At 41.5% G+C, this 27,701-nt stretch overlaps 1 protein-coding gene across 5 annotated transcripts in view; it reads right to left on the reverse strand.

The window, feature by feature from the left end:
- atp11c (ATPase phospholipid transporting 11C (ATP11C blood group)) overlaps positions 1 to 27,701 on the reverse strand; it is a 122,129-nt gene that overhangs the window by 58,220 nt on the left and 36,208 nt on the right. For all 5 annotated transcript variants that reach the window (XR_013497666.1, XR_013497664.1, XR_013497665.1 and 2 more), the window contains 7 exons: positions 26,662 to 26,765; positions 13,298 to 13,348; positions 12,418 to 12,482; positions 12,114 to 12,195; positions 8,721 to 8,871; positions 5,437 to 5,634; positions 4,802 to 4,975 (listed from right to left, as the gene is read on the reverse strand). Coding sequence is in view for 2 of the 5 variants with exons in the window: in XM_078211750.1 (XP_078067876.1) it covers positions 4,802 to 4,975; positions 5,437 to 5,634; positions 8,721 to 8,871; positions 12,114 to 12,195; positions 12,418 to 12,482; positions 13,298 to 13,348; positions 26,662 to 26,765 (825 nt within the window). In the remaining 3 variants the exon portion in view is untranslated. The remainder of the gene's footprint in view (positions 1 to 4,801; positions 4,976 to 5,436; positions 5,635 to 8,720; positions 8,872 to 12,113; positions 12,196 to 12,417; positions 12,483 to 13,297; positions 13,349 to 26,661; positions 26,766 to 27,701) is intronic.

The following is a 27,701-nucleotide window of genomic DNA, read 5'->3' on the forward strand; positions in this document are numbered from 1 at the left end:
GTCGTGAATGCAGCCTAATCCATCACGCAAACCAGCCTCCCATCCATTGACTCTGTTTACACTTCTCACTGCCTCGGCAAAGCAGCCAGCATAATTCAGGACCCCACACACCCCGGACATTCTCTCTTCCACCTTATTCCGTCAGGAAAAAGATACAAAGGTCTGAGGTTACGTACCAACCGACTCAAGAACAGCTTCTTCCCTGTTGCCATCAGACTTTGAATGGACCTACCTCGCATTAAGTTGATCTTTCTCTACACCCTAGCTATGATTGTAACACTACATTCTGCACTCTCTCGTTTCCTTCTCTATGAACGGTATGCTTTGTCTGTATAGCACACAAGAAACAATACTTTTCACCGTATACATGTGACAATAATAAATCGAATCAAACCTCCTCCCGTTTTATCTCATGTCCTAGAATGTCAACATCCTCCTTCACACTCACCATCCACCACACCCTTCTCCTTTGTGAATACTGATGGAAAGTACTTGTTAAGGACCTCACCCACCTCATCTAGCTCCATACACAAATTCCCTCCACTGTCCTTGAGTGGACCTACCCTTCCCTTAGCTACCCTCTTCCTCCTTGTATACTCACAAAAAGCCTTGGGATTCTCCCTATTCCTGCCTGCCAAGGACATTCCACATCTCCTTCAGCCCTCGTAAGTCCCTGTTTAAGCTCTTTCCTGCTGTCTTTGAATTCAAGAGCCATATCCGTTTTCAATTCCCTGAAATTTATGTACGCCTCCTCCTTTTTCACTTAAGCTCACAATCTATTTTGTCATCCAGGGTTCCTGAATCTTGCCATCTTTATCCTTCATTTTAACATGGCCATACTTGTCCTGAATTGTTAACAACTGATTTTTAAAAGACTCTCACAGACCATATGTCTTCAAAGACTATTTCCTCGGGTGGATAGAGCTATTACAAGGGGACATAACTATAGGGTTCGTGGTGGGAGATACAGGAAGGATATCAGAGGTAGGTTCTTTACGCAGAGAGTGGTTGGGGTGTGGAATGGACTGCCTGCAGTGATAGTGGAGTCAGACACTTTAGGAACATTTAAGCGGTTATTGGATAGGCACATGGAGCACACCAGGATGATAGGGAGTGGGATAGCTTGATCTTGGTTTCAGATAAAGCTCGGCACAACATCGTGGGCCGAAGGGCCTGTTCTGTGCTGTACTATTCTATATGTGGATTTACCCTCAAACAGCCGCCCCCAGCCTATTTTTCCTAGCTCCTGCCTAATACTATCGTAGTTAGCCTTACCCCAGTTTAGTACTTTCACTCTAGGATGACTTCTATCCTTTTCTACAAGAATTTTGAAACTTATAGAATTGTGATCACTGTTCCCAAAAAGGTCCCGCACTGAGACATCAAACATCTGTCTGGGCTTGTTTCCCGGAACCAGGTCTAAGAAAGCCCCTTCCTGAGTTGGACTATCTACATACTGCTTCAAGAAGCACTCTTGGGCACACTGAACAAACCCTGCCCCGTCCAAGCCCCTGGCACGAAAGGAACCCCTGTCTATGTTAGGGGAAGTTAAAATTGCCCATCACAATAATCCGGTTGTTTATACATCTTCCCATAATCTGTTGACATATCAGTTCCCCCACTTCACACTGGCTACTTGGAAGTCTGTAGCACAACCCCAACAGTGTGATTGCACCGCTTCGGTTCCTGAGTTCTACCCATTTGGCCTCATTACATGATCTCACCAAGGTTTCCCCCCCCCCCCCACCTTCCCGTACAGCTGTGACATTCTCCGTAATCACTAAAGCAAGACCCCCACCATTTTGGCACCCTCTCTATCTCACCCGAAGCATCTAAGTCCTGGAATGCTAAGGCGCCAGTCATGCCCTTTTTTCATCTAAGTCTTCATAATTGCCACGACATCAGAGTTCCATAATGAAGCACAACTGGTGGAGAAGGGAGGGGGAAACGCTTACTGATATGGTCAGTGAGGTGTTCACATTCTTGGGATCTACCAGTCTTTTTTCCTCCAAATTCCTGCCATGGGAGTCTTACCTTGGTCACATTTTGCATGCTTCCCTCCCTTCTGCTGTAACCATCAACACCTGTACCTGGATCCATCTTATACCCAGTAAGGCTAGAATGGTCAATTCCGGCCACTGCACTTTAGGAGGGCTGTCAAGACCAAGAGATTTACACAGGAGGAAGGACTTCAGTTATATGGAGACAGCAGAAATTGGAGTTGTCCTCCTTACAGCAGAGATGAGAGATTTGATGGATGTGTTCAAAATAATGGAGGTCTGAAATAGATTGGATCCGAAAACAAAGGAGGACCGTTTCCTGTGGCAGAAGGCTCACTATCAGAAAGATTTAGATAACTAAAAGCCACATTAATTTTTTATGCAGCAATTTGTGATTACCTGGAACATGCTGCCCGAAAGAATGAAGGGATTAGATCGCAAAGCTTGTTTCAAATGGAAATTGGATAAATATTTCAAAAGGGAAAAAAGGGGCTATGAGGGGTTAACTAACTGGATAGCTCTTTCAAAATGCTAGTACAGGTATGATGATCTGAATGCATCTTTCTGTACTGTGTCCTTCTATAATATTCTCTTGTTTCTTTATCACATTCATCACATACTTGTTTCCTCATCGCATTCATTTTACCGTGAACCTTTATCACTTATTTCATTTAGTAACTCCTGCCTTCTACTCCATCACAAGCTGCTCCCTATTGTTCTTTCATTGCCCACATTTCCCTGGCTTTCTGCTTCTTCAGAAGCTCAGAGCAGGTTCGAGGGGTTGAATGGCTTACTCCATGTTCGTATGTTGTTCTTTATCAGAAACATCTTTCAGTTCTAATAAAGGTCACGGATCTGAAACATCAAAATGTGGCCTGACCAGTTAAGCATTTCCAGCATTTTGTTTTTATTTCACTTTCAAAGTTAGCTCCCCCACATGAGGCTTTATTTTTATTCTTTTCTAGTAATTCATGCGTTTTCTAGACCAACCCTGTTCCAAGCAGGAGAGATAAACAGCTTGCGCAATAGTGAACAATACAACTGTCTAAGCTGGCTCTTGAATCAACTTGAAATTTAAATAAAAACAGATGGCTGAAAAGAAAAGAATCACTCTACACAAACAAGAAGCATTTTATTCCTGGGAAAGGCTTTGAAAGGTTAAATACTGATAGATCGTTTATACCGATTAGAACGGTTAACAAGAGACAGAGAGACACGATAAGAACAAAATGGTGCATTCAGAGAATTATCTTTCTCCTCCTACCCTTACAAACATACAAACATTGCTTTATCACCAGCAGGTACTGAGACAGTAAAACCTCAGCAGAATTGGACAGGTATCTGAAAACATACTGAAGCAATGCAGACTCGATGGGCTGAATAGCCTCCTTCTGCACTGTAGAATTCTATGATTCTATGAGGAATGGGCAGAGAAATGGACTTGGGTACAGTAGGTAGCTTCAGTTGCCCAGCCTGCAGTAGCATAGGTACAATACCTCAAGTTCCTCCATGGTGCCCCTTCAATTATATCATAATCATTTTCAATTTCTGTGCAAAAATATTCCATTTAAACTTGATTAATCATAATTGTGCAGGTTTGAAATTCTGGTTAACAAGGAAAATAATTCTAGTGATATAACACCTTTAACATAATGAAAAGTCCCAAGGTGCTTCAGGGAAGCATTAAGAAGTATGACACTGAATCAGCGAGATATTGGGCAGATTTCAATTTGGGTGACAGGGTTCCGGTTCACCAGTTGGAGAGTGGGATCCTTTCATTACTTCTCACTGTGAGGCCCGACGCTATTCAAGTCTAATCAGGCACTTAACGTGGACAGCAGGGGCCTTACACTCTGGAAATTTCCATTCCAGTAGCTGCCGGCCAGCCAGAGGCCAGCAGCACCCCATTAGTGGCAGCAGTGGCTACTGCCAATGATGCACTGAAGCCTTCACAACGATCATCACTATATCTATGGAACAAGGGCAAGGATGGGATGAAAGGGGAGGGTTTGGTTTTCAGCCGCCACCCCCCCCCCCCCTCCCCCGTCCTTCCATCAGGCACTGAATGCCTGAGAACAAAAGATTATCACCTCCAGCCCCTCACTGCAGGAGGTCACAGGAAAGCACAACATTGTTGTGCGAGTCCACTTAAATCTCTGCACAACCGTTAGATTTCAGCAGGCTCAGGAATAATTTGTGCGTATGGTTCATTGAGGATAACTGCCACCAGCAGGCAAGATTCCTGCATCAGATTCTTCACAGCTTTCACTAACTCCGGGACAGTTTCCCGCAGTGAGAAGTCTAACAACACCAGGCTAAAGTCCAACAGGTTTATTTGGTAGCAAAAGCCACTTGCTACCAAATAAACCTGTTGGACTTTAACCTGGTGTTGTTAAGACTTCTTACTGTGTTTACCCCAGACCAACGCCGGCATCTCCACATCACTTTCCCACTGCCAGGAATTGGACATGCAACCTCCGCATATTTTTCCTGGCTCTCTACCATCTACCAACACCCTCCCCCCATGCCCGGCAGCCTCCATTAGGTCCTACTCATTTGATCAAATAACCAAAAACTAGGTCAAAGAGGTAGATTTCAAGAAGGACTGAAGGTGGGAAGCCAAGCAGAGAGGTGTAGAAAGGGTAATCTGGAGATGGAAGCTGAGAAAACTGAAGTCACGACCACTGATGCTGAAGCAATGGAAATTGGGGACGCGCAGGAATCTTAGAGTTGTGGTCGAGAAGAGGTTGCAAATGAAAATTATATTTAGAATAAGGAAAAGGCAGCTGAGATTTTGTTACCTTTCCAGCCATCCCACAGACTCTACTATGCGGACCATCATTTGAAGAGATGCCATCCACAACACACAAATCAATGCCTACGTTTTTATACTTGAATCCATCAATGCAACATTCAATAAATTCCATGTTGTTCTCGGTCAGGGTCCCAGTTTTATCAGTGAAAACATACTGGATCTGCAAGCAGGAGAGTGGGAGTTTAAAGGGAATAAAAGCACATTTAAAATCTCTGCAGGTCAATACACAAAGGTAGAAAGCATGAAGTGTTCCATACTACAGAAGGCTCAAATGTAAACTGGATATAGTTCAAACAGTAAAATTTGATTCTGGAAATGATTAGCAACTGAAGATCAATCAAAGCAAAATTCAGCAATGATAGCAAGATAAGGCAAGAATATCTTTGAAATGTTAAGTTAATCAGCAAAGTCAGTTCCGTTCAAGGCAAACTCTCACGGGATACAATTATTCATTCTCAAACTGTTATTGAATTATGTGAAATTGCAGTTGCATCTTATCCTACTAAAATTACAGAGTGGTTGTGCAGGGAAATTATTCACTCATACAGAATACAAAATGACTAATTCACATGAAGAAAAGTTCTTATGTTGTCACAACAGATTATGTATTCTGGTACAGACCTGCCCCAGTTCCTCATTGAGATCAGATGTGTTTACCAGTGCTCCTTCACCCAAATGGTCATCATACATGTCCTTGTCCCATGTAATGAAGTAAGAACCCAAGAATTTCTGCATCTCCACGGTGACGTACATAGAGACTGGAATAATGAAGTTGAAGAGCACCATGTAGGACAGGAAATCAGTGAACATCTTCACAAGCTGTAAAAAGAAGCTTGTTAGCTAAATGTCCAGAAATGATTGGTCAGCTGCTTATTTTACACTCTCACATCTACATTTTAAAGTGCTATCAAGGCAAACGATAGAAAAGAAAATAGAAGCTAAACGTAGTTAAGAATTTGTTTCAACCAACAGAATGTGATACCCCTTCCCCCCACCAGTTATTGACAACGTCAAGAGAAGCACAAGGGTTGTATTTCATAGTCAGCAGTGAAGCAATGGCAGTCACTGCTGACCTCCAAGAAAGCTGCTCATACCAATTTAGTCATCTTGGTGACATGGATTTCTGCTTTTCCAACTGCAGTTTGAATCTGCCATCAATGCAAGGGTATCGCTCGCCATCCAGTGATGTCAGCAAACAGCAGAAGCAATCATATCAAAAATTCTCAAATGAAACCAGGAACTTAAAACAAATTCACAGAATCCCTGCAAATTTTATAAATTAAACAGTGAAATAAATAATTAGGGCTTGGGGCATATATAAGATTAATGTAGAAGCGAAAATAGCATTTGTAAAAATATAATTTGCAAAAAAAGTATGTTTTTTTAAAATCACAGATGTGACACTAAGGGGGATCAGTGAAGCAATTTAGCACTATCAACGAATTCTGAATGCTATTAAAATTTCAGTTAACATCCCTTTCAACATGATCTAACTTTTTCAAGGTTTTTTTTGCAGTGAGACTAACAATGTAACAGCGCAAATTCACGTATTATTGGTGAGGGCGGGGGAGAGAGAAACAGACCCAGCTCAGCAGTGTGCCCTAGAGCATTGGATGAACGAGAGCAGCTGATAGATTTTCACTTTTAGTGAGATGTGTGTGGATTCCAGAGGCTGCAGTCAGTTTCAGAGAAGCAACAAAGGTGGACGCTGACAGTCTGGTCATCATTATTAGTACAAAGTTCATGCCATGCATTTGACAGCTCGAACACCCAATCTGAACATTGCAAGTTCAGTTCTAGAGTTATTCGTAACTGAATAAAAACTTTGACAAAGGGTCGTCTGGACTCGAAACGTCAGCTCTTTTCTCTCCTTACAGATGCTGCCAGACCTGAGATTTTCCAGCATTTTCTCTTTTGGTTATTCATAACTGAGTTGTACAGCTCCCAGACATCTGAAAAGGGGACAAATTCGAGTGCAAAAGAAACAAGCAAAAGGGCTGTACAACATGTGGACCACTGGTTAACTGCATCCTGGATAATTATATGGTGGAATGTGCACCATTGTTTTAAATGCATCCTGGATAACTATATAGTGGGATGTGCTGTCTTTAGGGAGTAACCATGATAGATACTGAAAGAAATATGCATTCTATATCATGGGTTAGCAATATGGTTCTCTTAGATCTGATGCAACATGAACAAAATTACCACTGCTTCTAAAATCCCAGTCAATTGTCATTGTTTAAAGTAGAAGAACGGAGAAAAAACAGTACAAAGCTATTAACATAACTCCATGTTTTACAGAAGAACAATTTTATTCAAGACAAAATCTTTCTCAAGACTGCAGTTTTCCCTTTCCAACAGCACTCTATCTACACCAGAGTTGGCTCACCATCACCTTCTGAGATGCAATTTGGGACGAGAAATAAATGCTGGCCTTGCCAGTGACACATTCTGTAAAATAATTAAAAACTGTACACTATTGGTACACTCCAACACAAAGCTTTCACTGTGCGTTGCGCCCGTTATTGTTTTGTTAGTTTATGAAAATTAAACTGGGGAAAACATTTGGAAGAGGCTTCTTTTGTTCTTTGTCATTCATAGCTTAGTTTTCTATAATTATTGACAATGTTAACACTCAGCAGAAACGTGTGGTTTGAAATAAGAAATTGTCAATAAAGGAATTGTATTAACAGGCCATTAATTGCAGAGAATAAAAGCAAGCACTCTCAAACCGAGAAATTTCACCACCCGAATCTTTAATTCCAACTGAGTGGAGACCATCACACTACAGAAAAAACAGAATTGCTCCACAACAGCAGTAGTTGCAAAATGCCGTTATTTGGATTAGATACACTGTCACGCACCTCTTGTAATTCAAACTATTCCATATTTTATTCTATAATAGTCTTCATTAATGGTTTTAAAATGGCCATCAATACAGCAAACAGCAAGATTACTCAGGGGTGATCAGTTTTTGTTTGCTCCGATGGAAACTGTCACAGAGGGTATGGGCCAGGATGGGGAAGGACAGCCAGCAAAAATGGCATGGGGCCAGCCTTCCCTGCAGCCATAACACACCAGAGGCAGCCTAAATAAGTCCCAAGTGGGAATTACACCCTTCACTGATGAGGAAGCTCCACCCTAGAGAGCGGCTGGCTACTCAGATTGACTAGCAGCTCTATTAGCCGCTGAAGGACATTAGTGGGCGCTGCACCAAGGAAGCAGAAAGTGGCCCAACAAATCCGCGAAAATAGTTAAGCCTGGGGTCCTGGGCATTGGGGATGAGAGTGGTGGTGGGTTGAAGAAAGCAGGCAGGTAGGAAAGAAAGGGTGAATCCTATCTTAGGGGGCTGTGCCTAAGGGCAGCTACTGAGGTTAGAACCTTGCTGTTTTAAGAAAAAGTTAGGCTGCTGCTCCTGCCCGTGCCACCCACACCAACCATTTTATGAAATGGGCAGTGTATCATGAAGGTCAACAGGCTTGGTAACAAGATTAATTGACCCTTGATAATCTACTTAAAAATGGCAGGCGGCTGCCAATTTCAGTGGATGGGCATCCATCCTATTTCAGGTAACAGAGGAGGAGAGCAGACTGAATTTAAGTTTAAACAATTTCAATCAATAAAGACAGGTCGTTTTTTTATAGTAATACTTTGTGCATTCAATTGTTTGGTTTGATAGATTTGGGTTAATATTGAATTTGAGCAATGCTGTTGGGTACATTAGCAGTTGTCTCAGTATCACAATGGTGAACCCAAACTACATTGAAACCAGCTAGTACCGAGACAGAGATGTTTCCCTGTAAGTGACAGGGGTGCAAATCTCAACAAAATTATTTTCCAGTTACTATGACACTAATCTTCTCTACTTAAGCATCAAAAATGAATTTAATTTATCCCAGTACCTTGTTGGCATTTTTTTCTTTGCCTGTTTTCGCGCTATACCAGGGCTCATCATTACTGGGATCACTTTGCCAGACATATTTCAATGTGGTGCCTACCAAAGATTTACTGACCAATATGCACAGATACACGATTAAAAAAGCATTAATAGACCTGCAAAGGAATAAAGAAGAAAAATTCAAAATCAGTTTCGTGGTTATGATGTGATACTGAAACTGCAAGATTATCTTTTTTTTAAATTTGCTTCAATCAGTGACACATTTCATTGAGAATACAGTAAAGGAGCCATCATCATACCTAATGCTGTCAGTTCTGCCTCAGTAATTTCTGCTGCCCCTTTCTCAATTGTTCTAATCCATCCTTTTAATTTTCTGCCTTCCTGGATTCTGGTCCATTTCTCTGGCATTTCAGCATTCCTTGGTCTCTACTATAACAGTTCTCCTGCCTTATGTTAATGCATTACCTAGGTCCTTCGCTCCACTATTTCTTTGTCCAGAGCCTCTTGCCTCATCACCTTTTTCCTGTATTTCATTCTATGTAGTTCACAATCTATAATATCCTGTGGTAGCAAAGATAGCATGTTAACTCAGACCTCCTTAAGTTACAAAATAACTGTCTCGTACTAAAAATTTATTTTCTGTTGTTAGAAACAATTAAAGTATTGTTGCACAAAATTTTCCAAATTGGCAGCATTATCTACACTTACAACACTACACATACAATATCTTGAATTTCTAACAGTATTGCAGTAAAACTCCGATACAATGAACTGGACAAATATTTTATTCACTTCAAAGAGCATCTGCACTGAACTGCATTTGGTGGCACAGATCAGGCAATTAAGACATTCCACAACAATTAAGTGGACATTACGTTGAGCAGTGTATCATTTTAGGTCAACATATTAAAGGAAACTCCTCCTGAATACCATGCATCATGACCATGCATCATGCCCGCTCAGCTGACAAATCAGTACTCCTCCATATCGAACATGACTTGGAGGAAGCACTGAATGACAAGGGCACAAAACGTCTCTGGGTGGGGGTCGTCAAAGTCCATCCTCAAGAGGGGCACCAGAGACTGAGCTGGCTGAGTCATCAATGACATAGCTGCTACACTGGGTTTGTGGCAAGTGATGAGGGAACCAACAAAAGGGAAAAACATACTTAGCCTCATTCTCAGATGCATCTGCTGCTGACAGTATATGCAAGAGTGATCACCGCACATTAGTCCATAAGATCATAAGACATAGGAGCAGAATTAGGCCACTCGAGTCTGCTCCACCGTTCTCCTGCCTTTTCCCCATAACCCCAGATCCCCTTATCAATCAAGAACCTATCTATCTCCAGCTTAAAGATACTCAATGACCTGGCCTCCACCGCCTTCTGCAGCAAAGCGTTCCACAGATTCACCACTCTCTGACTGAAGAAATTCCTCCTCATCTCTGTTTTAAAGGATCGCCCCTTTAGCCTGACGGTGTGCCCTCTGGTTCTATTTTTTCCTACTGGTGGAAACATCTTCTCCAAGTCCACTCTATCCAGGTCTCGCAGAATCCTGTAAAGATATCCTGTATTGAGGAAACCCTCCATTGTGTTGTGTGGCGCTACCACCATGCTAAATGGGACAGATTGCAAACAAATCTAACAACTCAAAACTGGGCATCCATCAGGCACTGTGGGTCATCAACAGAATTATACTCAATCACAACCTTTAATCTCATGGCCCAGCATATCCCCCACTCCACAATCAATTTGGGTTCAATGATGAGTGCAGGAGTGCATGCCAGAAGCAACATTAGGCATACCAAAAAATTAGGTTCAACCTGGTGAAGCTACAACACAGGACTACTTGCATGCCAAAATACATCAGTAAATAATAGACAGAGCTAAGCAATTCCACAACCTGGATCAGATCTAAGCTCTGCAGTCCTGCCACATCGAGTCGTGAACATTGGTGAACAATTAAACAACTCACTGGAGGAGGAGGCTCCACAAATATCCCCATCCTCAATGATGGAGGAGCCCAGCATATCAAGGCTGAAGCATTCACAACAATCTTCAGAAGTGTCAAGTGGATGATCCATCGCGTCTTCCTCTGGAGGTCCTCAGCATCATAGATGCTGGTCTTCAGTCAGTTTTATTCAGGCCACATAATACCAAGAAACAGCTGAAGGCTCTAGCTCCTGCAAAGGTATGGGCCCTGACAATAGTGCTGAAGATTTGTGCTCCTCAACTTGTCACACACCTAGACTAGTTCTGTCAGTACAGCTGTAACACTGGCATCTACTCAGCAATGTGGAAAATTGCCCAGCTATGCCCTGTACACAATAAACAGAGAAACCCAACTCGACCAATTACTGCCTCATCAGTCTACCCTCAAGCATCAGTAAAGTCAAGGAAGAGGTCACCAACACTGCAATCAAGCAGCATCTGTTTAGCAATAACCTGCTCACGGATATTCAGTTTGAGTTTCGCCAGGATCATACAGCTCCTGACCTCATTACACCCTCGGTTCACACATGGACTGGCTGAACTCCAAAAGTGAGGCAAGAGTAACTGCCCTTGGCATCAAGGCAGCATCTGATCGAGTGTGGCATCAAGGAGCCCTAGCAAAACTGGAATCAATGGTAACAGGGGAGAACCTCCGGCTGGTTAGAGTCATACCTGGCACTGAGGATGATGATTTTGGTTATTGGAAATCAATCATCTTGATTCTAGGAGTTCCTCAGGGTAGTGTCACTTCAGTTGCTTCCTTCCATCATAAGGTTACAAGTGGGGATGTTCGCTGATGACTGCAGAATGTTCAGCACCGTTCATGACTCTTCAGATAATGAAACAGTGCACGTCCAAATGCCGTCTGCTTAACCTCCCACAAACATTCACTGCCTTTACCACCAATGAACAGTGGCAGTAGTGTGTACCATCTACAAGATGCTCTGCAGGAACTCATCAAGACTACTTAAGCAGCGCCTTCCAAACCCACGACTGCTACCATGGGCAGCAGATACAAGGGAACCCCACCACTTGGCATTTCTCCTCCAAGCCACTCACTATCCTGATTATCACCACCATTCCTTCACTGTTGCTGGATCAAAATCCTGGAATTTCTTCCCTAACAGTACTGTGGGTGTAACTACACCACATGGACTCCAGCAGTTCAAGAAGGCAGCTCACCACTACCTTCTCAAGAGCAATTAGGGATGGGTAATAAATGCTGGCCTAGCCAGTGATGCCCACATGCCTTATAATAAAAAATTATCTACCCATCCCCCCACTATGATAAGCTATTCTTTCATAAATATTGCTGGCAGGACACGACAATGAAACAAAACTACATGTAAAAAATCTATGTGCATAAGTTAGAAAAAAATGCATAATTTAGAAGAATGTAATTACTTCTCCACCACTGAGCGTTTCTGAGACTTTCCTTGGTAGTTCAAGGCCATTTTAGTTTCCATTCCAGTATATATGGAAACACCTGAAAAATCACAAAATCAAAAATGAAGGTCCATTGTTCAATGCACACAAATGTATAAACATTGAATACATATGACATTTCTCTGAAGAGAGTATAGTTCTCACCTGCAGAACCTAAAACTGCATCATAATAACTAACATTTCATTGCTTAGAACAAATAACAGATTGCCCCACCCTAACACAGATGTAATTACCGCCATAATAACTGGTACAGAAGCTTACCATATATCTTGTCAGTGTTCTTCAAGGTGGCTCCTCTTAACAGCAGGTTTTCAGGGCCCAAAGACCTAACGTAAATAAGTAAAACTCAGTTTGGAAGGAAAGAAAATCAATAAAATAATGAACATTCCTTGCTATAAGAGTCAGGATCCCAGTTAACATGTGCGTACAATCCAGAAAGTGTGCACCTTTGAGCAACCTGGTTACTCATGTCTGCAAAGAGCTTTCTCGAGTATTTACTAAGCCACATGAACTGAAGCAAAAACCAATTCAAGCTGCTGTGTAAAACGAGTCCCTGAAGCAGGTGGAGTTTCATTGGATGATGTTTGTTTGCTAGTAAGTATGACACAACACCATCTTAGCTACACACAAGTTATGCTGCACTAGCAGAACATGAACTGGACATTTCTCTTTTTTTTGCACAGCACTGATACACTATGAAATTATAGGTTTCAATATTAATATTGGGAAAAAATGGGGACTACTAAATTATGAATAGGAATTACGGCCAGAATTCTCCAGACTCCTAGCCGCGTGTTTCCCGCCGGCAGGAGGTGGCGTGTCGTTTGCTAGCAGCAGGATTCTCTGGTCCCGCCACTGTCAATGGGAATTCCCATTGACGTCACCCCACGTCGACAGAAAATCCACAGGTGGGGGTGCACTGCTGGCAGGATCAGAGGATCCCACTGGCGCGAATGGCTGGAAAGTTCCGGCCTACATACCCAGATTAAGATTGCAAGTAAATTAATCGTCTGCAACTTCCACCCATCTTCCTTGACCCATTAGATAGTGCAAGCTGGGTTTATAAACCAGAAAGCATTCATAAAATGTACAGTAACAGGTTAGACTAGCATATAATTTTATTTTATGTTGAAACACATACCTTGCAGTTGGTTCTTGTTTGTCACTGAAAACGTGAATTCGCCCAACAAACCTACAATCATCAAATTTCATATTAGTGCTCATGATTCTGTTTTTAAAAAAATTCTAACTGCTGCATCTAAAAAAAAATACATCTCCAACCTCACAAGAAAGCTACCAGAACATTGTCAATTTTTATAAAAGGTAAAGACAAAGGCCGGAATTCTCTGACTGTTCACACCCCATCGTCACTGTCACAGTGGATGGAGAATTTGACACTCAGCCAAATCTCCGGTCACTGGAGTGGGACCAGAAAATCCCACCGGTGTGAACAGCTAGAGCATCCCACCCAAGAAGCAAACACATCTCAAATTCCAAGGTTTTATACTGGTTTGTTCTACGGCACAGCAAGATGTAGAGAACCGTGTTGGGGAACAAATGTCTCAAGTTATTCGTTACTAGCTGGCCCCCTCATGACCCAGAGAGAAAGCATGAACAAAGTAGCATCATAAATGACTGCGTAAAATGTCAACATTAAATGAAGAATATCCCAGGGCAAGTCAGCGAGGCCACAACCAGTCCTGATCCAAGTACATATCTGTGGCTCTCATCATGCATGCCTATTCCTTACCAAATTAAATTCTCTCAGTGTGTCTGACTTTGACCTTTTTGTTACTTGTATCTTGGTTTTGTTTCCATTTACCTCAGTCTCCAGACAACATGGAATTTGATGTCTAAAGTGATTTGGCTTAGTAACCGAAGATCAAGCATAGAGTGATTGTAGGTTCAACCCTTGCTCCAGGACTCTTTATTAGGTTGGCACCTTAGTGCAGTGCTGGGAAAGTGTTACTTGCCGTATTAAATGAGGTGTGTACCCAAGATCTCACAGCATAAAAAGGTGCATCTCTCCTGACCAAGAACATTTTGTGAGGAGACGGTGTTACTGCACTTGGCAGTCTGAAGGTCAATGGGAAGGTCCTGGGGATATAATTCAAATTCCAGCACAAATTTAAATTCAATTAAAAACCTGGAATTGTAAGTTAGTGTTCAGGGCATGGCTGATGCTAAATAGCTGAAAGAAAACATAAAAAACTGCCTCACGTTTGTGTTCACACTTTGCATCGTATGAGGAGAGGTTTTGAAGTCCAAAAATGTACCCGACTACTTACAATATTATGGCAAAGCCTACATGCGACTCCAGATGCATAGCAGTGCAGTTGATTCTTAACTGCCCTCTGAAATTGCCTAGCAAGCCACTCAGTTCAATTAGCGATTTCCCTCACTATTTAGGTTAAAGCCTCTCTATTGCTCTAGTAATATAACTCACCAGAACTTTGGTCTCAGCACGGTTTAGGTAAAGACCCTCGGAGCCATACATCAAATTTCCCCAGTACCGGTCTCAGTGCCATATAATCAAAATCCATTTTCTCTCACACTAACCATTGAGCCATGCTTTTATCTCTCAATGTTATTTATCCTAATTTACCCTGCCATCCCTAATCACCCTCAAGAAAGGCATTCTCAAACCGCTGCAGTCCACATATAGGTTCATCAACAATGTTAGGGAAGACGTTTCAGAAGTTTAACCCAATGAAGAAACAATGATATAGTTCCGCCCCAGGATGGTGTGAGACTTGTAAGGGAACTTGCAGGTGGCAGTGTTTCAGGTGGCTGCAGTTCTTGTCCATCTTGCTGGGATTAGTCATGGGCTTGGAAGGTACTGACAAAGGAGGTCAGACAAGTTGCCATAGTTCATTTTGTAGATGGTGCACACCGCTGTGAACTGAACTCAGCTCGCTGCATTACTAATCCTGTAACAAGCATGATGTTACCGTATCCTCTTGCTGATAGCAACAGTTCATAAATAACTTAAATGTGTAGCATTAATGAATATTCTGAGCATGATGTATGAATAAGCTCCCTGGTGTGTTTCACTTTTCCAGCATTTCGTATTTTATGATTACTAACTTTCTATCTCAGCACTGTTCCAAAGATTTATTCTTAATTTTCCCTACTTTTTCCCCACTGGCAGTGAATAGGATAACATTTTTCCACCCAAGGAATTGAGAACTTGCACCTTGCAGGTAACGTTGTCTCAGTGCCTGCTCAAATAAGGAGGCCAGCAGGTTTATGCAAATATGGGAAGAGTACAAAATCCAGTTTAATTCAGTCTCACTTTTCAATGCAGCTTAAAGTGATAAAATTTCAGGAAGGGTTCCGTGCTCCCCTGCTTTGAACGGTTCCTCTTGCTCCCTCAGTTTGGTACACACAGATTAACTGTGGAAACCATACTCCACAAATAATTGAATCGTCAGTCTTCTCGGTCTGTATGGCTCAGCGGCACATTACACATTTACTTTTGCAACTTGACCACCAGGATGTGCAAACGGAAAACATTATTCGGTTCTCTGATGGCTCTGTAGGCAACTAGACCACATGGCTATAATTCAATTAACGGTCGCAGGAATTCAATCACTCACCGTGTTTAAGAATTGATGAATTTTAATGAGAAGGGAGTAGTAGAACTTATGACTAAATACATCATAAGAAAATAACATAAGAACTAGGAGCAGGAGTAGGCCATCTGGCCCCTTGAGCCTGCTCCGCCATTCAATAAGATCATGGCTGATCTTTTCATGGACCCAGCTCCACTTACCTGCCCACTCCCATAACCCTTAATTCCTTTGCTGTTCAAAAATTTATCGATCCTTGCCTTAAAAACATTCAATGAGGTAGCCTCAACTGCTTCACTGGACAAGGAATTCCACAGATTCACAACATTTTGTGCGAAGAAGTTCCTCCTCAACTCAGTCCTAAATCAGTGCAACATAATCTCGCTGTTTTTAAACTCCATCCCTCTAGCAACGAAAGATAAAATTCCATTTGCCTTCTTAATTACCTGCTGCACCTGCAAACCAACTTCTTGTGATCCTTGCACAAGGACACCCAGGTCCCTCTGCACAGCAGCATGCCGCAATTTTTTACCATTTAAATAATAGTCCATTTTGCTGTTATTCCTACCAAAATGGATGACCTCACATTAATCAACATTGTACTCCACCTGCTAGACCCTCGCCCACTTACTTAGGCTATATCCCTTTGCAGACTTTCAGCATCCTCTGCACACTTTGCTCTGCCTCTCATCTTAGTGTCATCTGTGAATTTTGACACACTACACTTGGTCCCCAACTCCAAATCATCTATGTAAATTGTAAACAATTGCGGTCGCAACACTGATCCCTGAGGCACACCATTAGTCACTGATCGCCAACCAGAAAAACACCCATTTACCCCATTCTTTGCTTTTTGTTAGTAAACCAATCCTCCATCCATGCTAATACATTACCCATAACACTGTGCACCTTAATCTTATGTCGCAGTCTTTGGTGTGGCACCTTGTCAAATGCCTTCTGAAAATCCAGATACACCACATTCACAGGTTCTCCATTGTCCACTGCACATGTAATGTTCTCAAAGAATTCCACCAAATTAGTCAAACATGACCTGCCCTTCATGAACCCATGCTGCGTCTTACCAATGGGACAACTTATATCCAGGTGTCTCGCTATTTCTTCCTTGATGATAGATTCAAGCATTTTCCCTACTACAGAAGTTAAGCGAACCAGCCTATAGTTACCCACTTTTTGTCTACCTCCTTTTTTAAATAGTGGCGTCACAATTGCTGTTTTCCAATCTGCGGGAACCACCCAGAGTCCAGCGAATTTTGGTAAATTACCACCAGTGCTTTTGCTATTGCTCCCGCCATCTCTTTTAGTACCCTGGGATGCGTTCCATCAGGACCAGGAGACTTGCCTACCTTTAGCCCATTAACTTGCCCAACACTACTTCTTTCATGATAATGATAGATTCTAAGTCCTCATCTACCATAGCCTTCCTGTCATCAATTTTTGGCATGTTATTTGTGTCTTCCACTGTGAAGACTGACACAAAATACCTGTTTAATGCCTCAGCCATTTGCTCATTTTCAGTTACTAAATCTCCCTTCTCATCCTCTAAAGGACCAATGTTTACTTTAGCCACTCTTTTTCATTTTATATATTTGTAGAAACTTTTGCTATCTGTTTTTATATTCTGAGCTAGTTTACTCTCATAATCCATCTTACTTTTCTTTATAGCGTTTTTCGTGGCTTTCTGTTGACTTTAAAGATTTCCCACGAATCTTTGCCACTTTGTATGCATTTTCTTTCAATTTGATACCCTCCTTTATTTCCTTAGATATCCATGGCTGATTATCTCTTTTTCCACAGTGCTTCATTATCACTGATATACAAGCTTGCTGAGCATTGTGAAAGGTCACTTTGAAAGTCCTCCACTGTTCCTCAGTTGTCCCACCATAAAACTTTTGCTCCCAGTCTACCTTAGCCAACGCCTCCCTCAAACCTTTGTAATCTCCTTTGCTTAAGCACAAGACACTGATATTGGATTTTACTTTCTCACGCTCCATCTGTATTTTAAATTCAACATGAATGGCATCAGTTCTCATCCTAATAGCTTGGACCTACAGAATTTTAAGGTAACAAGTGGATTACACATAAACAAGTTACTCCAATCTGTAACTTAAACATCTATTCTGCCCAGTGTTGCCATCAAGAGGACAATTATTTTTCATTCTGAGCAGCCATGATGGTGTTTTCATTTTAGATCATCCTTGGGGTGTTGGCAAGGCCGGCATTTATTGTCCATCCCTAACTGCCCTTGATGTGACAATTGTAACTATCTTGAAAAAGGATGGCACAGTTGCCTCACAGTGCCAAGGTTTGATTAACGGCTTGGGTCAATGTCTGTGCGAATATTGCACGTTCTCCGTGGGTTTCTTCCGGGTGCTCCGGTTTTCTCCCACAGTCTAACCAGTGTGCTGGTTAGGTGTATTAGCTATGCTAAATTCTCCCTCAGTGTACCCGAACAGGCGACTAGGGGATTTCATCGTAACTTCATTGCAGTGTGAATGTAAGCCGACTTGTGACACTAATAAATAAACTTTTAAAAAAAACTGGAACTATGGAGATAGATCCCTCTTATTGCTAGCAGGGAAAAATCCTGACACACACATTCTTCTGAATGGCCTACCTCTTGTGGCTGAGAAAACTCTCCCAGAGACTCATTGCGGCTTTAGACCTACAAAGAAACCTCTGACATGGTCTCGGATTCCAGATAAATCAAGAAAAATGTTGAGAACAACAAGAGTAGTCTTCACCACACTTACCAAAGCATCTAACTTAGTACATTGCAAGGCTCTGTGGGGTTGCACTCCTGAGCTTCGATTGTCTAAGAAACCTCATCTCAGTCCTGCAACTGCTTCATAATGATATGACTGCAACTGTCTTGAGTAAGAGATCTGAGGCAGTCCCCTTCAAAATCCAGACCAGTGCAAAGCAAGGCTATGTGATAGCCCCGTGCTATTTACATGCGATTTTTTGCCTTAAAGATCAATTGCCCTCTGGTGAGTATTAAATACAGCCTAGATGGAAGACTTTAAGTCCATGCCTAAACTAAACCAACTATCATAAACATACACGATCTACAGTTTACAGCTGATTGAGGTGTTATTGTGCATTTTGAACCAGTTTTGCAAACCGTTCGTGATCTCAATTTTGCATACAAAGGACTCTTTGAATGTTGTCAAAACAAAACTTATCCTGCTAGATCTGGTCAAACAAATATTTCACCCTCCCTTGTATGTTGAAGGAGACACTTGGTTCATGTCAAGCATTTCCCGTAACTTGGCAGCTCTCTCGAAACGTTACAATGGACATGGAGATCCAACACTGGATCAGCTGTGCCAGTTGAGACTTCTACGAACTATGGCAACAAGTGTTTAACAAAGACCTGCACAAGTCAACAGTCCTAGTGTACAGAGCAGTTTTCATTACCATCATACTCCTGTGCTGCAGAGAAACCTGGACTGTGCATCAGCAACCAAGAGCACTGGAGAAATTCCACCAGCAATGTCTCCACCATATCATCCAGCCTCAACGGGAGGACTGTCCAACAAATGCTGGTGTCCTTCTTGAAGCCAGCACCACAAGCAGTCAGGAAAACCCCCGCAAAATCAACTATGATCGATTGGACACTGTACCCAGGTGGATGGAGTCTCCTCTGCCAGGTCCTTTTTTTAAAGCTCTCAAATGGCTAACATTCCAGGGGGAGGACAAGCAAAAGGCTCCAAGGCATTCTTCTCCTTGAAGCATGGCAACATTAACATTAATGGCCAGAGGAACTTGCTGCCAATCATTCAAAATGGCAACAAACCTTTCCATGAAGTTGCATCATGCTTTGAATCCAAACCCCTTAATGATGAAGCAGAAAAGGACAGATAAAAGGAAGCAAATTCTGCACTCCAGATCTCTATCTTGTGGGGCATACCTTGCCCCATGCATCCAAAGATCTGCAGATCAAGAATCAGCCTTTTCAGTCTCATGAAGGCCCATGGCAAAAATTCACAACCCTGAGTGAATGTCACCCTCAGTGAGGAAGAGCTGACCAATTGTCCTTGAACAGGTGGTAGCAGTCTGCCTTATTGAACCTCCATCACTTGCAGTCAGTGTTTAGTTAAGAATTCTAGCATAGAAAACTTGATGCTGTCCCCATGACATTGCTGTTTTTGTTCTTAGTGTTACGGAAAAAGGTGCTGTTGAAGAAAACTTGGTCAATCACTACAGTGCAGCTTCAAACAGTGCATATAACAGCCAACTGAGCTTGAATGATGGAGGGAGTTGACAGGGTAGACAAGATTTGCCAATCAAGCTGAATAATCATGCTATCAAACTTAACTGTAATAGTGACTGCAGGCATCCAGATGAGACCTTAAGGCATCAAGAGTAGTCTGCTCTGGCATTCAATGAGATCATGACTGATCTGTTGTGACAATCCTCAACTCCACTTTCCTGCCTTATCCTCATTATCCTTGATTCCCTTACTGATTAAAAATCTGTCTATCTCAACCTTGCGCAAACTTGCTACAGCCCTCTGTGGTAAAGAATTCCACAGACTCACTACCCTCAGAGAAATTCCTCCTCATCTCTGTCTTAAATGGGCAACCCCTTACTCTGAGATTATGCCCTCTAGTTCTAGATTCTCTCACAAGGGGAGCATCTATCCTTTTAAGCCTCAAGAGAATCCTACACATCTTAATAAGGTAATGTCAATTTTTTGAACTTTAATGACTACTTAACCCTCCTCATAAGAAAATTCCTTCATACCTGGGATCAACCAAGTGAACCTTCTCTAGACTGCTGTTCACAATTCCAGGTGTGATCTAACTGGGGCCTTGTATAGTTTTGGCAAGACTTGTCTTTTTTTTTTACTCCATTCCATTTGAAATGAAGGCCAACATTCCATTTGCCTGCTGAACTTACAACGCCAGCTTGTGAATTACGTACGAGAACCCCAAATCCCTCTATGCTGCAGCTTTCTGCAGTCTTTATTTAAATATTCAGTTCCTTTATTCTTTCTACCAATAACTTCACATTTTCCTACATTACATCCTTTCCTGCCCACGCACCCCAAATGTCTATATCTCTCTGTAGTCTCTGTTTTATCCTCATCACTTGCCTTCCTACCTATTTTCGTGTCAGCCGCAAACTTGGCAATAGTACATTCACTTCCCTCATCCAAGTCATGAACATAAATGTAAATAATTGGGGCCCCATCACTGATCTCTATGGGGTTCCACCTAGTTACAGGTTGCCATCCTGAAAATGGCCGTTTTATCCCAGCTCTCTGTCTTCTATCAGTTAGCCAACGTCTATCCATGCTATTTAATAACCACCAACACCATCGGCTCTTATTTTATTAAGCAGCCTTTTGTGCAATACTTTATTGAGCTTTTTGAAAATTACAGCCCATTACACTGGAGAGTCAAGCAAAATCTACAGTAGAGTTATCATGTCCAATTGACGGCACTTAATAATTGGAGTGTTCTTTTAGGTTTTGCACAAATATTAATTTGCTATTACACAGTGAGGGAGTTTCATTATGTCTTAGTATTGCAAAAAGGCCTAATGCACTTTATTATGTTTTTTTGAAAAAATCATTTTGATTCCATTACATAATAAAATTGTGTTACACTGAAATAGCTTCATTTTAATAGATATGCCCACAGAAAATAAAATCTAAAGTCAAAGGTCAACTGCATTAACGATGCAGAAAAAGTGAACATAGCACACATTCAAACTTTTGTTTTTGTATAATTCAATTCTGAATGGTAGCTAATCACCTACAACACTAAAATAGACAGAATTCAAAACAGAATTGCAAAGACATTTTCAAAGATACATCAGATTTTAAAAATAAACTGTGCATGTGTGTTTCAATCCTGTGTAATAAATATTCACAGAATCAGAATCTTAAAAATGTCACTCAAGGCCGTTTCCCCGAACTAAATCCAACTAAATTACTATTGCCCAAAGAATTCACACCAGTAGAATTGTTGTAGTGGAATGATAGCTGACTCATTGTACAGCAGTGCAATCAGAACCATAATTCTCAAGTTAACTGGGTTCAGGTTCAGCTTGCAGCATTGTAAACCAACAACATCCGGCAACAGCTGGCGTAATACAGCCTGTAGGGACTTAGATTCAAACCAAAATTCTTAAGAATCCCATTCTTCTCCAGCGAACAATGGAAGTTGGCCAATTAACGGACCAATGCCTGTTTCCTCTGATAAGCCTATGACTCACTTTTACTAGCTCAAATATTCTGCAGCTTTCTGTAGTCGGTTCAATATATTTCCTCACGCTATAACTCAAATGAATTTGAGACGTCCAAAAGACACTCACCATTGAACACGGTTTCCGTTTATTACTGATGCGGATGAATCTCAGTTTTCAAGGCCATCAGAATGAATGTGTTCACACTGGGTGGATAGGACATATCCAAGAGTTTAGAGTAAAACCTCTCAGGATTACTGCCTTCTACACTAAGTTAAAGGCTGGGAGAAAAAGAGTCTGATTTTCATGAACAAATTAAAATTTGATTATAAATTTCAGAGATGTTTATGTTTCAAGAAAACACTGCTTAAATGTGAGTTAATGATAAAATGGTTTATCTTGATTGATTAAATATCAGAAAAGAAGCCCACTTAGTCTGATTAAAAATGGAATTGGGCTTTTGACATCCATATTGGAGATTTTGTTTTGATAAGGTCTGCAAGATTCAGGCAGTTTACCAAGTCGCAATTCAAGAAAAATTAAGGATGATAAATCAGGTATTTAATTTGAGAGTCAAACTTCTATGCAGCAGTTTGGCAACAGCTCTAACCTCAAAATAAATGTGCAGAGAAACAGAGGAATCATACATCCAAATTGGTTATGTTAGAAAAAGATGACAACGAAAGGAGAAAAGAATACAATGGACAGGGCGGCACGGTAGCACAGTGGTTAGCACTGCTGCTTCACAGCTCCAGGGACCTGGGTTCGAATCCCGGCTCGGGTATCTGTCTGTGTGGAGTTTGCACATTCTCCGTGTCTGCATGGGTTTCCTCCGGGTGCTCCGGTTTCCTCCCACAGTCCAAAGATGTGAGGGCTAGGTTGATTGGCCATTCTAAACTGCCCCTTAGTGTCCCGGGATGCTTAGGTTAGAGGGGTGAGTGGGTAAGTATGTAGGGATATGTGGATAGGGCCTGGGTAGGATTGTGGTTGGTGCAGACTCGATGGGCCGAATGGGCTCTTTCTGCACTGTAGGATTCTATGACAGAAATTACATTTGCAGCTATCCGCAGAGGTAACAATTTCTCAAAGCTAGACGGGACTCCCAACCCTACCATCGTGCACCCCCAAAGGATAAGCTTGTGTCTGTGTTCTCACCATCAAGGGATTGTATTGCAAGGGTGGGGAGTTCAGAGTAATAAAGCTGAAAGATGACGAAGATGGCTTAATGGACCAAATTGCTTTATGTTTGCTTTTACATTCTTGCGAATGTGGAGGGCGTGGAGTTTGGAAGTGGCCATTTAGCCTCTTAAACCTGTTCTGCCATTCAAAATGATCATGGAAGATCTTTGTTAACACTGTTCCATGTCCGAAAGACGATGGACACACAGCAAAAATCCACATTGTAGCCAATTGTCGGTATGAAAGTTCACAGGGTCACCATTTCTCCCTTTTGGCAGCAAGCGACTCCAAGGTATGATGGCTGATGTTCATGGTCCTCACTCACCTAATAGAAATTTATGGTTTGGTTTTACTTTTAGATCATGTTTTCACCCAAACTTCTTTCAGATGGTTTCAATACCCCAAAGAATTACGTACAACACACAGAAACACTCATTTTTACTGTCTCAAACTTTATTGCCATGGCTTCCCCCACCACCTTGGAGTAAAGGAGATTGAGGGGAGATGGGTACAGGGATTAGGGAGACACAGGTTAAAGATTTTGGGGAAGAGGTGTATACATTCCGGGGATGAAGGGGTTGACTTATTGTACACGCTGGTGTTTAGAAGAATGAGAGGGGATCTGATCGAGATACATGAAATTTTAAAAAGGGATTGATAAAATAAATGTAGACCAAATGTTAGCTCTTATGGGGTAATCCAAAACAAGAGGTCACAGGTATAGGTTGAGAAGTGTTGGATTTAAAACTGAAATGAGGAGGAACTACTTCTCACAGAGGGTGGTGAATTTGTGGAACATGCTGTCCCATAGCATGGAGGAGTCTGAATCATTGAATGGTTTCAAGAGGGAGATAGATGTACTTCTAATAAAAAAAGGGAAAAAGAGGGATATGGGGAACACGTGGGGAGGTGGATTTGAGACCAGGGAGAGATCAGCCATGATTGAATGGCAGAGCAGGCTCAAAGGGCTGAACTTTCCTACTTCTGCTCCTAATTCCTATGTTCTAATGTTCCTATTAGAATGGGACGAATAACTTATTTTTATTCAACAACTAATAATTAGAATTGGTTGCTCATGAAGGTGGTAGGAGAGAAAAGGGGGAGATACACATTGTATTATAGCGGTAAGCTTGGTGTCCTGGCTTAGATATACCAACCTCTGTTCTTGCAACATGCAGAAAGTCGGACTACCAGGCTCTGCATTCATCAATTTTATGCTGTTTAGGTCAAGATGTGTAAATAATTTGGCAGACTGCATTACTGACACACTGTCGGCAATTAGACAAGTTAAATGGCCTTGAACTAAACCAAAGTTTCTCATTATTGTTGACTGCTGCCCCCATCTCCGCAGCAGTTAAATAGAATTTAAGGATTTAATTACATTACATCAGTGGCTACAGTTCAAAAATACTTGATGCAGAGTAATGAAAGGTTTCCAGATGGCAAATTGCACATTTCATACTATCTTGCACAAAAAGGCATCTGCATTGCATAAAATATGAGACATAAGCAAAAGATAACATCAAGGTTCTGGATTCAAAGATTTTATTTAATTAGACTATTAATTTTTATAAAATTTGGCAATCAGTGGCAACAACCAAATTAGAACAAGCATGTATGACTTGACATTTTATGGTTAATTTACAAGAAGCCGAACGTCACCTTCTGGCACACACTCTTTCAAAAGCAGTACAACAAGCAGCACCAAGTTACACTGTCTGCCCACAAGTAGATCTTTTTGCTACAAAAACAGAAAAATCACTTTCAACACCTTCTCAGCCTTCTGCGTGCTCACTAAACATTCCCTTTGTCCAGTTACACCACCTGTCCCTACCCCCATAGCATAAATCTCTGCTGACTCTTTCCTCTCAGCTCTGACGAAGGGTCACCTAGACTCGAAACATTGGCTCTATTCTCCCTCCACAGATGCTGTCAGACCTGCTGAGATTTTCCAACATTTTTCTGTTTGTTTCAGATTGCATCCGCAGCATTTTGAGTAGATCTTTTTGCTACATGCTTTAATTGCACGTTACAGTGCTTCTCATCAGCTACTGCTGGTCTGAAAATTTCTAATAATCTCAGGAACTGGCAAAGTTTGAGAGTCTGTTCGTGACAATGCTTTCAGCAAGTCACAATCTTTGGCATCCTCGCCAGCAATTCCATCATCCTCCAAGTCAATACTCTACGTTAGGATTAGGGTTCCTATCTAACGGAGTTTAGTTTCCAACCCCATGGCCTCTGTGTCACGAAGACCATCTACTGCCACCTCCATAACATTGTCTGTCACTACCCCTTCTGAAACCCTCAACCTTTCAGGCCTGACTACTCCTAGCCAGTCCCCCAATTTCCAAACTCTCAAAGCTCATTTAAAATGTTGCTGCTCATTTCACAACCCACTTGCCCCTAACACATGTACCCGATACACTGCCACCTAGTCCAAGGCCGCAACTGAAAATTTGCATCCTGATTCAAATCCCTCCATGGTCTCATCCCTCTTATCTCTGTAACTTCCTTCAGCCATACAACCATCCGAGAATCTGTTTTCCTCCAGCTCTGACCTCTTATACATCCCACATTTTTGTCATTGGCAGCAAAGCTTTCAGTCATTAGGCACAAGCTCCTGAACCTTCTTTCCTGAAAATTCTCTCCTCTTAATGCCTGCCTTAAAACCTCCAAATATTTCCTTCCTTGATGCATTAATCAATTTTTGTTTCATTATACTCCTGTGAAGTGCCTCGTGACAATTTCCTATATACCTTTGTATTAAAAGGGCTATAGAAATGCAAGTCGAAATGGCCGAAATCTAGACTCAAAAGAAAGATTTAAATTTAGGTACTGCATTTCATGACCATGGGATGTCTCAAAGCACTTGACAACCAATGAAGTATTTTTGAATCACTGTTGTTATGCAAGAAGGGTGGCAGTCAACTTGCATACTGCAAACTCCCACAGGCAGCAACATGCTAATGAGCAGGTAATGTGATATCGATTGAAGGATAAATATTGGCCAGGACATCAGAGATAATCCGCTAGTCATCTTCCCAATAATGCTAAGGAATCTTTTACACCCATCCTAGCAAATAGCCCTGTAGCCTCAATTTACTGCCTCATCTATAAGATGGCACCTCTGCAGTGCAACACACCTTCAGTATTGACCTGGAGAGTTGGCCTCGATTTTTGTGCTCAGATCCTGGAGTGGGTGGGAGTTGAACCCTAAACCCAGAGCCTAGGTAAGATGCACTGTCGGAGAGTTGTTGCAGATTTGATGGACCAAATGGCCTTCTTCTGCACTGTAGAGATTTTATGATAAACTTATCCAACCTTTCAATTTAAAAACATTTATAACAGCTTATCCTCCACACTGAAGGGAATACAAGATAAATTAATTCAATCTGCTCTCTTAATTTAACCCTCCAACCCAAGAATCACGCTGATTAATCGGTGTTGCTCACACTTAACGTCAGTATATCTTTCTGGAGGTGTGGTGGCCAAAACTGAACTCAGCACTTCAGATGGGGTCAAGCGAATAAAAGCTTACTTGTAAAGGTCAGGCTGGGGTTGTTCACATTCAATGCTGGCGTTTAAAGAATCTACTTCCATATCTGTACGGAATGCACTGGTATCCGGCACGGTAAAGTATGTCTGGTCAGAAATAAAACAAAAGCACAATAGAGTCAGCAGCAATCACAATGCAATGGACTTCAAAAAAATTAAATTCATGATGTCTGACGCTGGGCTATATTGCGCAAATTCTAATTTTCACAGGTGGAAATTAGAAAAAAGGTACAATGGTTACTTCATGTTTAAAATTTGGATGGTTGATGCGTGGCAATAAACAAGTTGACAATCAAGTACGGTGTATAAATATAAATAAAATTTAAAGTATTAAAGTCAAAAGATGACAAGAAATCGAAGAAATTTCACAGTAATGTTGAACATGCAGGGAATTAATAATTTACTGGGGAAAAAGTAGTCAAAGTTATAACTGGGTCATGCAGGTTAACAACCGAGGGATGCGGGGTGCATATGCCTGGGCTCAGATAATTAGTGCAACATTAAAGATCAAAAAGTAGAAATTTTAACTTGTGTACAGCACATTGAACTTGATAAGATATTGCAGGCTCTTCACAGGCCAGTTATAGATCAGACAGAGGTTTGTTGGGCTGGTGTACTACTGTAGTCACCAGGTATGGGGAGAAGGAGACTAAAAGCAGATTGAAGATTTTGATAAAATATACTTTATAACATAGCTGCTTTAAGTCTTATTTACATTTGGACAATGGTACATGGATGTTTTCAGTGGTATTTCCCAGAGGAAGGCAAGATTGGAATGTTTCTTTCACTATCTTAATCAGAACACTCACTACAGCTGGATGCAAAGTGAGACAAAGCAGCAAAGATCTGGATTTTATTTATACTTCAAAGTATTATTGATAGCGAATGGGAGCAATCTTCATCCAAGTTGCAATTACTTGTGTGAAAGCACAAACTCAGAATTACGACATTTTTGAATGAATTACAGGCACTGAGGAAGTCATAAATGAGTTGCCTCACCAAAGTATGTGCAAGTAAAGAAAA

The sequence above is a fragment of the Mustelus asterias genome, chromosome 4 (genome assembly GCF_964213995.1).
Source record: "Mustelus asterias chromosome 4, sMusAst1.hap1.1, whole genome shotgun sequence".
In the NCBI taxonomy this organism is placed as follows: domain Eukaryota; kingdom Metazoa; phylum Chordata; class Chondrichthyes; order Carcharhiniformes; family Triakidae; genus Mustelus; species Mustelus asterias.